General features: G+C 37.1%; 1 protein-coding gene across 10 annotated transcripts in view; it reads left to right on the forward strand.

Moving 5' to 3' along the window:
• Positions 1-13,190, forward strand: part of LOC113020887 (protein diaphanous homolog 3) — a 175,155-nt gene that overhangs the window by 18,517 nt on the left and 143,448 nt on the right. For all 10 annotated transcript variants that reach the window (XM_026165174.1, XM_026165235.1, XM_026165217.1 and 7 more), the window contains 7 exons: positions 3,211-3,285; positions 3,392-3,461; positions 4,783-4,919; positions 5,293-5,398; positions 9,191-9,301; positions 9,770-9,888; positions 10,147-10,263. In XM_026165174.1, coding sequence (XP_026020959.1) covers positions 3,211-3,285; positions 3,392-3,461; positions 4,783-4,919; positions 5,293-5,398; positions 9,191-9,301; positions 9,770-9,888; positions 10,147-10,263 — 735 coding nt within the window. The remainder of the gene's footprint in view (positions 1-3,210; positions 3,286-3,391; positions 3,462-4,782; positions 4,920-5,292; positions 5,399-9,190; positions 9,302-9,769; positions 9,889-10,146; positions 10,264-13,190) is intronic.

Below are 13,190 nucleotides of genomic sequence, written 5' to 3' on the forward strand. Positions count from 1 at the left end.
CTGATTGTTCTTCTTTGCTCTCTGCCTGAACTGTTGATGATGAAAAACTTGCATACAGTTGCCACTGGGCTATGAATTTCAATAAAGCTCTTATTAAGACCTCTATAACCAAAATCCTACAGTACTGACTGGGTAGGGACCAATGTAGAATATAAGTCTTTTTTTCCTCTCTGAAACTTGAGAGCATTTTTTCTGATCTACCTTGGCAGCAGTCTTTTTTTTTTTTTTAATCTACATCTGTAAAGCCATCACTGTTTTTGTCAGCCTCTTTCCATCTAACCCTGACACGCTCTCATAGTAGTAAATGATGGTACAAGGCTATGTTTTAGTGCACTCACTCTATATATAATATATACAAGTGGAGATGTATGCAGAAAATGTCTGTATATGGCATGAAGTTGGGAATTAAAAGCCCCTATTATTTTGTTTTTGTTTACCTTTTTTAAAACACTGCAGAAGTCATGCTGGGAATCAGACAGCTGGTCTCTCCCCCCCCCCCCCCCCCCCCCCCCCTTTCTTTCTCCTGTCAGGCTATTCATTGTGATGTAGCCATAGTATTGTGCAAACAATTAGAAGAGGATTCTGCTTCTTTTGATGCATTTGTGCCTCCATATTTTGAGGAATTGTAAAAAAAAAACAAACAACCCAAAACCGCCCAAACAGATGGGCTTCCTGTTAATAGATTTAGCTAAGGTGTTTGTTATAAGCTCAGTTATTAATGTAGAAACTGGAATGGGGTTTACCTGTCATATTTTTGTGACAGGTGTAGATTACATTGAATAAATCAAAACAAACAAATGAAAAACAATAACTAATCTCCCATCTGTTTGGATTAACATTAAAATTGGTTATTTATTACAAAATGCCATTTATCAGTGTTCTTCAGAGACACAATAGTAGATGGAAGAAAAATGTAATCATACACACAACCTGCTTCTTTTCAAGATAAAGCATTTAGATAACAGCTTCCCGTTTTATCCTGCCACCTTGAGAATTTATGTACATATGATGCTGGAAGGCACAGAGTGTGGTGATTAGAGCAACAACTGTGAATGCTAATGTTCAGAGATGGAATTCAGGTTCAGACAAGAGGGAGGGGCAGTCTACAATTTAGCTCATGCCTCTGGTTCAATGGTATTCATTCTTAAAGCTGGAGTACCTTGGTTTGCAAGTACTGGTAACCCGAGTGTGGAGAAGGAGACTACAGAAGGTGTTTGGATCTGGGGAAACCAAAAGCCTGGGCCAGTATTCAGCCTCTTTACAATTCTTCATCTTCTTTCAGCCGCACCCTTTAGGGTACTCAACAGTGGATTATCTGCCTTAATCTCACCCTCTCCTTAGCGTCCTCCTCTGTCACACCAGTCCTCTGCATGTCCTCCTTAACTACATGCATGAAGCTTTTCTGTGGTCTTCATCTTTCATCCTGCCTGGCAGCTCCTCATTTAGCATCCTTTGTACAATCTATCAACTATCCCTACTTTGCACATGCCCAAACCAGCTCAGCCTTGCCTCTCTCATGTACTCATTTCTAATCATATCAATCCTGGTCACTGGTCAGCTCTGTCACCTCCACTTTGGCCTCCTCCCTTTTTGTTATGGCCACCGTCTCCAAGCCATACGTCATAGCAGGCCACTACCATCTTGTAAACCTTCCCTTTTACTCTTGCTGCCTTCCTTCTGTCACAAAGACAGCCCTGACTCTTCACTTCTCCTTTATCTCTTTGCTTTGGATGGTTGACCTCAGGTATTTAAACTCATCTACCTTCACTTTCTCACCTCCTGGTACCCCCAGTGTTACATCCGCCTCTCTCTCATGCTGTTAACCAGGTAAACACCACATTAAGCAACATAATACTTCTTAATAACACTGTTCTGTCTTATTTATATGAAACAAAACTATTACTGATATCTGATTCCAAACAGCTCTGTTGTAGAATAAAGGTAGAATATGTTCATTCATGTGAATCTCTTTGTAGAGTTGCTCTTCATCACACTTTTTTTTAAAGAATAGCTCCTTGAGTTCAGTGGTTGGAAAGAATTTGCCCTTTAGAAGGAAAATAAATCTATATTATACGTTGGTCCTAAGCTTTCAATATTACTCTGTAATCACAGGCAGCATTCTATTGGATCAAAGGTACGTTCTCCATAAGATGTGTCTAAAATCAGCTTTCACATAAAGAGCAGCAAGAAAATGTTTTTATTCCGTGAAGTTTTCTTTGCATTAATTTGATAGTCGGCTAAATTGGAGAAAATAAATCCAATACGGGTGTTAAAGGAAGAAAGCGCTTAGACAGCAATCAATATAGAACCTAAAATAATGAACAGTTTCTTCATTGTCTTTGCTGGTTTTACAGTCACGTTCTTGTGTCATGTGCATTTGTGTTAGCAGTGTTACCATCTGCCTTTTGTCTTTATAGGGTCAGATCCACATTATTGTTCCAGTAGAGTTATGTTATACTCTTCTGCCACAGTCTACATAAGACCAAGGCATTTGGGTATTGCGCATTAATGAAATTGAATGAATTTAATGATTAACTGATTAGTATTTCCGGTGCAGACCAGATTTATTTAATTGCTAATCATATATGTGCCTAATAAGATACATGCACTCTTATACAGAAGGCTGACATGGAAATGAAGAAAAGTGGGGAAGGGGGCATGGAAAAAAGTTTCTCAGTAAAGTTTTCCTCCATCGGAGATGCTAAAGTCTGCTGTGGTATTGATTCTGAAAATCTGCTGAAGAGAGAGAAGAAGATTTTCTCTCATTTGGTGTTTTTTCTCATGATTGGAGAAAGCACTGTGTGACATGTCAGTCCTAAATCTCCTGTTTGGGTAGAAAACATTTTCACACATGAACATTGGACAATGGTGGGACAATCAATCACACTGTCTGCCTTTACTCACTTCTAGCCGAATGTATAAAAGTCACTGGATCCACTCTGTGGGTTTCAATGGGCCAGGCTTTCCCTTAATTTTGTGTTTATAGCTTTTACTGTGTTCATGTATTTCAGACACAGCAGAGGATAACAGTGTATGCATGTGCAACCTTTTTATTTAATTATTTTTTACAGTATCTTGTTTACCTCTACTGCCTTTCTCTTCAACACAAAGTACTGAGTTCTGTTTTTCTGCCTGGTGGATGAGAATGAAATTGTTGTCAGTTGTCAGTCTGGGACTATTGTGATATCGATTTCATGTTTGTTATTTCAGCTGGGTTCAAAACTTTGGGCATGAAGGTCTTGGACTGCTGCTAGACATTTTGGAGAGGTTGCTATTCAAGAAACAGTAAGTTTATGCATTCATGTTCAAACTCTTTCCGGTCTCAATAATTATTTAATTCTTTTAAGTGTTTAATAGCAAACAATAACCTATTGCTGTCTTGTTTCAATAGCCAAGAGAAAATTGACAAAAAGAACCAACATAAAGTTATCCAGTGTCTCAAAGCCTTCATGAACAACAAGGTATTGACAATAGCTTATTTTATTTCATTGTATTATTTCACTTATTTTGTTTGATGGATATTTGCTGGGTATAAAAAGTCTGTTTTTGTAGATCAGGTTTCTTTAAATCAATCTAATTCATATATTATGATTCTACACTGACACTATAGTTTTTGAAACATGGCCTTTTAAGCTGTAATGTTCATATCACAAAAATAGTTTATATGAACTTAAAAATGCTTAAAAATACAAAAGACTGACAGGGGTGTAAAATTGGAAGAGGTCATTGGCTGTCTAACTTTGCTACTTTTGGAGCTCACCATTGTTTTTCTTGTGACATTACCAATAAGTTTGATGTGTCACATGGCCCTCTTCCTATTGAAAAAACAAAAGTTGTATCCAAGATGGCCGACTTCTAAATGGCCACCATGGTCACCACCCATCTTGAGGAGTTTGCACCCTCATAAATACTAATATGCCACAAACAGGACTGTAATATCACCAACCATTCCCATTTTATTACGGTGTATCCATATAAATGGCCCACCCTGTATGTCCCAGGCCAAAGCTATTTAAAATGTTTACTTCTCAAGTACTAATAATTCATAATGCTTCAGCTGTTTTTCTTAATAGTTTATCAGTAGCTGCAGAGAGGATAAGAACCCTCCCAGCAACTTTCCATGTAGAGCTAAAACCCTATGGAGAAAGATATGCAGTGTAAAATGTGCTGCAAGGTCTGATATAATCCTGCTTCTCAATAAGTGCCAGGCGCCAACAAAAACCCATAGGCCTCTGTGTTAGCCCAGACCTTTCTGCGGCTAAAGAGGTGTCTTGGGATGTGGGGTAACCACAATGCCAAGAAGACAGGTGTTCTCTGCCAGCTGTCGCTACAGCCTTTTCTTCTTCTGCCTTTGTCTGATTTTTCTGTCTTCTGTCACCAGTGGCATAATAATGTAATACTAAAAGTTACCACACTGTGAAATTGCCCTTTGACAAAATAAATATAATAAGAAAACCTTTCTCCCCGGTAAATTGTAGATTTATTGGAGAGATTGTGTTACAAAGTCACTTTAAGTTTATGTGTGTTTGTGGATGCAATTAGATATCAATTTTGACATGTAGGACATAGTTTTCTGGGGTTTGTTTTTTTTTTTTTTATAAAGGAAAAAAAAGGACACATTATTCAGTCAAATATTTGATCATTTAGATACATTTGAAGTACACGAAAATATATGATGAGCTTAACTTTGGTTATGTTGTTTAATGTGGATTTGTATTTTTGTTGACAAAAATGGGGCAAATTGCAGCATGTCTGGGTAATAATGTTTTGATTCCATTACAGTATGGCTTGGATCGAATTCTGGGGGAGGAGAAAAGTCTTGCTTTACTGGCAAGAGCCATTGATCCCAACCAGTCTGCAATGATGACCGATGTGGTAAAGCTGTTGTCAGCCATCTGCATTGTAGGAGAAGAGAACATGTATGTCATTGATTCTCTCAACATTTCTATCTGACTGACTTTTTCTAATGTTAAAGCACAATGTTTTTCCATTAGATTAGGCTGTACTTAAATAGTAAAGTGGATAACTATCATGTCTTTATTATCAGTTTAAATCATACTGGCACACAGTAATAAATGGTGCTAAAATGTCATAAAAAGGCCGAAACTTAACAGAGCAGTAAGAGAAAGACTGCACTGTAATTTACCTTATAATTCAGTCACTCGCGCACTCCAAGGAACCTTGGATACAATATAGGAAAGAGTGTATGGTTAAATCCCTAAAAATGAATGCATTGCTTCATTTTTTTTCTCTCTCAAACTGTTCAGTCATGCATTTTATGTTCTCATTTAGTTTGGAGAAGGTCCTTGAAGCCATCACCACAGCGGGGGAATGGCGAGGCATTGAGAGGTTCAGTCCCATTGTGCAAGGACTACGCGATCGCTCAGTTCAATTACAAGTAAGTGCAAAATACTTTTCCACCATCTGACACCTTGTTTTCCGCAGATTTTACTGATATTACATACACAGTAACTGTGAAAACGTGACAATGTCAACAGATCACAGCCAGTCAAAGGTCCCTCAGTTACTTAAACATTCACTGTGAGGTTTGATAAAATTCCTGTTTTGTTGTTTTGTCATATTTTTTATTTGCAACTAATTTTCAGTCAACCAATTGCAAATCACAGATCAAGTCGCAGTGACGCCTAAAAAGGCAGCTAGACATCTCTCATCTTTTAGTATATGCAAAATGCTTGTATTTTAATGTTATTTAGAATTGATTAATTGTTATGGGGAAAATATGGCTGCTATATTCATGTGGGTGAAATGTCTCAAGTGGCATGCTGCAATTAAAGACAGTGTCATTGTTCATTTGCATTAACAATGTGTTTGTTGTTGTAATTTGGTGCTCTATAGATGAAGATGAATTGAATTAAATCTTGGTGAATCAGTTACAGTAAATAAACACCAATGCTACATAAAGCCCTCTCAAATTTTTTGAAGGTTCTGTTTTTTCAGCATGAAAAAAGTGAGCAACTTTGTTTATTTTCAATTTTGATGTGAACACTATCGTTAAACAAACATCTCATGCTATATAATTAGTTTTTCGAGGCAAATAGACCTACATGTTGAGCAGCAATAATACAGAAAACACCACTTGCAAGTGCAACATGAGAATTAAAAAAAAAAAAAAAAGGTCTGTTCATTCTGTTTTTCATGAACTCGTCAGTGCCAGACAGAGATGGGCAGTAACGCGTTACTGTAATCTGATTACTTTTTTCAAGTAACGAGTAAAGTAAGGGATTACTATTGCAAAAACGGTAATTAGATTACCGTTACTTTCCCGTAGGAACGCTGCGTTACTGCGTTACTAAAACCATGATCTTTTTGCGAGAATGTCTCGCGACAGTGACGTAAGCAAGTGCGCCGTTAGTGACAACAGCTGTCTGCAGATCAACAATGGATCACATATCGATTGTGGGAGAGAGTATGAGCGTGCAGCGTTTAAAGCGTGGGAGCACTGACCTTACTTTGAGTTTGATTCCATAAAAAGTGACAAAAACATTAGCGTCCATCGTGCGTGGGAAGAAAACTTCTTTTTACAGCGAAAAAACCCCCCCTAAACTTCCGAGTAGCTACGACGTAATGGGAAACTCACAGAGAAACTCGCGGATTCTTCAACTGACCGCGGCACACCTGCACCAGGGTAACCCTCCGCCTACCGCAGTCCTGCTTTACAGGTGAAAATAGAGCAACAGGACCGCTGAGTCTTTGACTTTATTTATTTTCTGCTGTGTTTTACTTGCATCTATTTGAAAGAGTGAGTGTAAACACAAAAAATATTTTATTTTATGTGCTGGAATGTGTAGAAAATAGGTTTAAATGTTAAACTAATTTATTCAAGTCAGAGAATGTTGCATATAATTAAATTTTTGCTTGATGCATAAAGTTAAAAGATTAAAACTGATAAAACAAGTTAAAAAAAGAGACTTTTCCATTTGATTACATTTTGTATGATGGATTATGTAGAAAAAGTAGAATTGGGCTGAAAGATCTATCGCTTTATCACCTCTTCAGGTTGTAAATCGTGTTTTTAAAAAGTAACTAAGTAACTAAGTAATTACTTTTGAAAATAAGCAATCAGTAAAGTAACGGGATTACTTTTTTGGGGAAGTAATCAGTAATTAGTTACTGATTACTTTTTTTTTCAAGTAACTTGACCAACACTGGTGCCAGATGCTTCAGTTAAGTACAGATGTCACTTTTTAATGATCGCTTTCAGACCAGACATGTCAGAAATTAAAATTCGACCCACAAATTCATCTGCACCATTTGTTTTGAATAAATATCAGCTTAAAATCTACAGACAGCTGGGCAGACTAAGTAAGGAACAGTCCCTATACCAGTTAACAAGTTAACAAGAAACATAAAAGCAAGCAGTAGAAGAACATGCTCATTTAATCAATATACAAGTCCCTTTTCATGTTCTGCCTTAAACAAAAAGACGAACATAAAAAACGGGCCATTTTATTCTTGTGTGTATTCCCTCTACACATTCTCCATTTAGATAAAATTGTTTGGATCTTTACTCTCCAAGCACACTTAAACATTGCATATATACTGTTTCAAACAGTGCAGGTTTGCATGTTAAAATGTAATCATATAAATTATGGAAACTTCTTGTCCCTTTAAAACATTTATATAGTGTGACTGTTAAACAGAGCTCCCCATAACATGAGCAATAATTGAGGCACACATAATGAAGCTTAAATCATCTTTTCCATATTATTGGAATAAGAATTTGGTTTTTGTTTGTAGTACCTTGTGATAGGTACCAAATAGCATTCACATTCAGTTTACTGTATAATTATCTTTGACCAGTTCTCACCGAAAGAAAAAAAAATCAATAGTTGGTGAGGGAAGGGGAGACACTGGAATTTAAAATGAGGTATTTATAGAAAGGAAGTGGGGAAAAATAACAACCAGGATTTTTTTCCAGTGCACTAGAAGGTAGAATTTACTTTACACAAGGATATTAAATACACAGAACTCATCTGTGGCCAAACAAACATTGCCCTTTGTACTTTGTTGTGTTTTATTGATGCTTTGTTATTACCTCGACTGTCTAATAGACAGCACAAATCCCCTTTAACCCCATGCATTATTAAAGCATAGACACTTTTATCCTAAGCATTGAAATGTGTGGCTACAGGCTTTCTGTTCTATTTCGGTACTTTTATTCATAGTGTCAGCCTAGGGAACGTTTTTTAAACCATAAATACTAAAATTGAGGATACCAGTATTGTCTCTTAATACTCCTATCTCAATGTCTTCATATTTGTCTTATTTGTTATCTCAAATATAAAGCTGAAGGTGTGATAAGAGTTCCATGACTTCCCATTTAGAGTAAAAACTACATGATTTAATTTTAACCACTAGGCCCTTCATCGCTTTGTGCAGTGATACACTTTTTCCGGAGCTCCTGCTGTATTTGTTATGCTCCTTGGAAATAGCATTCTGTAAGTACCATATGCAGCTTGTGCTATGTCAAAAGATGACCCTTCAGCTTGAACTTTACTAAAATCCACAAAGCCAAATCTGGCACTGAGTGTGGGTGGGGACCTGTGATGGCGTTGGTGACTTATTGGCAGGCAATACAAAGGTGCTGTGATACTTTGTAACATCAGTAGCGTTACAATATTAAAGAGGCTCTTTGGTGACAGGTATTAGTAAACTGGAGTACCAAAGATGAGAGTGTGCCATCAAATTAAACATCACCTGAATATCTAGCATTGCCATATTGTCTTTTCACACATGAATGGATTGCCTTACTGGTCAATAATTGATTTTTCTGTTTATCTTTGCCTGGGTAGTTGAAGAGTCACACAATGTAGCTGTCCCTGCGTAATAAACCAAACTCAGAGGGGAGTGAAAAACTGCTTTCAAAACAGCAAGTTTGCCCTTAAATTGACAGTTGGTTAGTTGTGTGTGTATGTGTGTATATGGGGCTGCAGTTGTTACATTAATATTAAAATCAGCCCCCACCCCCAGTTGGTGACTGGAGAAAATAGACATGCATTAGTTATGGTCCTTTGCTTCCAAGGGACATGGCTCATTTAGAATGCATGCCAGCACGCTTTTCATCATCTTCTGGAAAAAAGTCCATCATCTCTTTCTTTGGTTCTTTCTCTCATTCTGCTCTCTTCCCTTCTCTCACACTCTCTTTGTTCTGTGTACCCCCATGTTGCAGGTGGCATGCATGCAGCTCATCAATGCACTAGTAACATCCCCTGATGAGCTGGACTTCAGGCTGCACATTAGAAATGAATTTATGCGCTGTGGCCTGAAAGAGATATTGCCGGTAAGCAAAACATAACCACCACACACAAACGCACACACACAGACGAACACAATATAAACTCAGACTCACCTTGCATTAATATTAAAATGAGTTGTCCACTTCAGTGAAATATCGTCGTTTTACTCCAGCAAATAATTCATGAAACACAGAGGAGAGTTTGCACGTCCTCTGTCTGTGCGACAGCCAGAAACCAATAAAGTTTCTAGTGTCTCGGCTAATAATCTTCCTTCTGGCTTTTATACCATCTAGCTAACATGTTTAACTTTTGTAAGCAGTGTTGTTGTTGCCAGCAAAATGAGAAAATAATAAATGAAAGTAAAACGCTGGTGCCCACACCTGTAAATAATCACAGTTAGGATGAGCTCCTCGTCTTTACTTGAGTTTAATAAAGGATCTTGAGCTTTCCTCACTATTTAATTTTGCATAATTCTTTATGCACCTTCTTTTTGCACCTTGATCCTTATGTAGCAACTGCTAGTCATCAGGAATGAGGCCCTTGACATTCAGCTCAAGGTATTTGAGGAGCACAAAGAAGAGGACATGATGGAGTTCTCTCACAGACTGGAAGACATTAAGAGTGAGCTTGAATATCCTTGTCTTTATTATAAAAAGGTACATGCAATTTGGATTTATGATTCAGTGTTTGTGTCTTGTAATTGTGCCTAATTTTCTTATGAGACATTTATGGGATCCAGTTAAGGTAAATTATTTCTGACATTATGCAAACAAAAGTGTAAATTAGAGTCAAAACACATTTTTCTTACATTTACTTTTGTGTCATTACCTTCTTTTTTACGTGAAATTGCACTGTTGACATTGAAATACAAATCCTTGACTCGCTGCACTGATGCAGGTGATATATTCAGTATTGTGCAGAGCATGGTAAAGGACAGCAGTGCAGAGCCATATTTCCTCTCTATACTGCAGCACCTCGTGCTTATACGAAATGACCACTTGATCAGGTAAAAATCAACACAAACACACGCACACACACACAGTTTAATGAATCGAGTAATGCTTTACTTGTCAGTTAAATGAATCAGCTAAATGTTTCCTTATTTAGACTACATGTTTACTTGTATACTTATAATTTTCCTTTAGTAGTTTTTATTCATATGTATTTGTTCACTAATCAGGTTTATTGGTTTGCCTTATTCGTTTTCTTAAAAATAGCAGAGTATAGTAATGTAATTTACAGTCTCTAGACTGTATTCTGACTGCATTTTCATGTCACATTTTACCTAAATGCACACACATCTCAGGGTCTAAGCAGTTTTGAACATTGTTAATGATGTACACTGTTGAAGAGCTTATGCTTTGTGGAGGTCTAGCTCTTGCCGCCTTAAACCCTCTCAATGACATTGGTTAACAAAGAGAATGCTTTCTCTTTCATCTCTAAGCCTTCTACAGAAGCCATTGCTACAGAGCATTTCTCATCTCCTATTAATGGTGCTTTTCAAAGGCTTATTTTATGTTGGTTCTCTTGCTGTTGGGTGTGACTTGGCTTGATCAAAAGATGGAGCTTTAGTCTGAAGAATACAAAATGCATCACCTGCCAAAAAACAACACCTTTTTGGTGCTCTTCTCTAGCTCTGTCTGATTATTATTATTTTTAATATATACATTTTTTTTATTTAAGCACTGGTGCTTCTGTGACTGCCCTCACTTTGCTAAACATCATTAACCATTCACAAATATTTCATACATTTAAAAACATACACTGTTGCTCCCTGTTGCAGGGATGTAACTGTCTAGAGTACACAATTTTTGAAGCCATCTTAAAAAAATGGTAAGAAGAGAGGAGAAAACCTAAAATCAATGATTTGTAAATCACTATATATAACATTTAGAGTTGTACATAGACAGTGCATCACAAACTGGAACTGAGAGAATGAGGCCCCCAATGTCTTTCAATTGATAGTTTGAGAAGTACTGTTCTGTTGTTTAACTAGCTGCCCGCACAGTCTTTCACTGAGTGTTGAACTCTTGCCCATCCCTGCTTTTGAAAAGCTGCGTTTCTGTAGGATGTTTTTATCCCCACTGAATCTAATGAGCTGGGAAATGTTTAGCCAGGTATGTTAGCATGGGTTTTTAAACTAGGCAACTTTCCCAGGCCCAACTTTTTTTGTGTTGTTGTTATTGTTGTTTTTTTTTTTTTTTAAAGGATTTTTTCAGACAAATAATAATAATATGGGACATACTGTATTTGCATTATAAAAAAAAAACAAAAAAACCCCCCCAAACCTATGAGATTTAGATGATTTGAAAATGCTAGCTCTGATTTCTTATTTTGTTTTTATTTGTTTTTGAAGGGGTTAAACTCTAGAGTTTAATTTGAGTTTAATTTAAACTGTTCAGCCATGATACATCCAGGACAGGCTCTGTTTACTTAAATTTTCAGTGATTACAATAAGAAAAGATATCCAATTGATGTCAGCTATACCGTGAGATCAGCTATCTTATCAAGAACAGTCATTCTCAAACTGTGGTATGCGTACCACTGGTGGTGCGTGGGGTCCTTCTAGTGGTAGTCTGAGATATGCAACTTCAGCTTCTATTCTCTAATTTAATATAAAGGGAGAACATTACACATAACAACTAGAGATAGCACGATACCACTTTTTTATGTCCGATACCGATACTGATATCATAAATTTGGATATCTGCCGATACCGATATGAATCCGATATAGTGTGGTTTTTTTTTAATCAATAAAACTGTTTTTTTTTATAAATATCTTGCTGCAATTTGTATAATTCATGCTCAATTTTTAAAAAACAAAACAGTAAAGCTATTCTGTTATACCTGTATGCAAAAAATACACTGCACCCAAAATATTTTATAGTTCAGCTACACTGATCAATCTAACAAACTTAAACCTACACCATCCTCCCTATTCTGGTATTTTAAAGTGTACCTAGCAGAAATATTAAACAACCTAACTAATAGGATTGCCAACTCCCACAAAAAAAAAAAAAAAGAAAGGGAACCACCCCCGCCTCGTGATGCTTAATCGACGCAATCAACAAGTTAGTCATTTTAAATGAAATATCAAAGAAAAGTATTTTTTGTGCCCCCCTTTTCCCTGCTAATGTCCTACCTGGCCCCCTGGCAAAACTTTGCTAGACCCGCCCCTGCACAATTACCAGCCGTCAGCTACGTAAAAAAAAAAAAGGATCCTGGTGTTATTTGTCTCTCAGAAACAGTTCATAACTTCTCTTCAACTCATTCATGTCACTTAAAATGTAATCCTGTTTCTCCATCATTATTCAGCTCTGATGATTCAGTAAGGACATCTCCTGGATTCATTTTCATGTTTCCCTCTTACCACATATCCAAACGGATATCATGACCAGCAGCTTTTACAGTCGTGGCTCCAGCAAACATCAGCTGAAACTAAAAATTAATATTAAATCAATTCTAACAACAGCTTATCAAGCTTAAACGTGCTGCTGTTGTTTATCTGCTGGCCTCCTCTTTCTGGCGCAAAGTGGGCGATAAACAAACAAGAAAGACGGGACTTGCGGCAGAAAAAACGATCAGCTGGTCATTGATCAGTTTCATGATTGAAGTAGCAAAGGGGGAGGGAGGGGAGAGAATGAGAGAAGAGTCAGCTTTGTAGCAAAGACAGAATAACTCCAGCTTTGTATTTTTGTTTTTGTTTGTTTTTGGGTTTTTTTTATTCTACCTGAAGTATGGAACAAGTCTCTTCCTTTTCACATCAATATGGAACTCCGACGACCAGTCCAGCTGTGGCTCCATATATCAGTTGTTAAGCTTAACGTGAAAATACTATGCAAACATTCAGACATGCACTTACACACTTGCTTTACTCCTCTGGGATAGTTTTCTCTGAGATGAAATGACACTGTTTGGAAGCATAGCGAGG

The sequence above is a fragment of the Astatotilapia calliptera genome, chromosome 1 (genome assembly GCF_900246225.1).
Source record: "Astatotilapia calliptera chromosome 1, fAstCal1.2, whole genome shotgun sequence".
Taxonomy (NCBI): Eukaryota; Metazoa; Chordata; class Actinopteri; order Cichliformes; family Cichlidae; genus Astatotilapia; species Astatotilapia calliptera.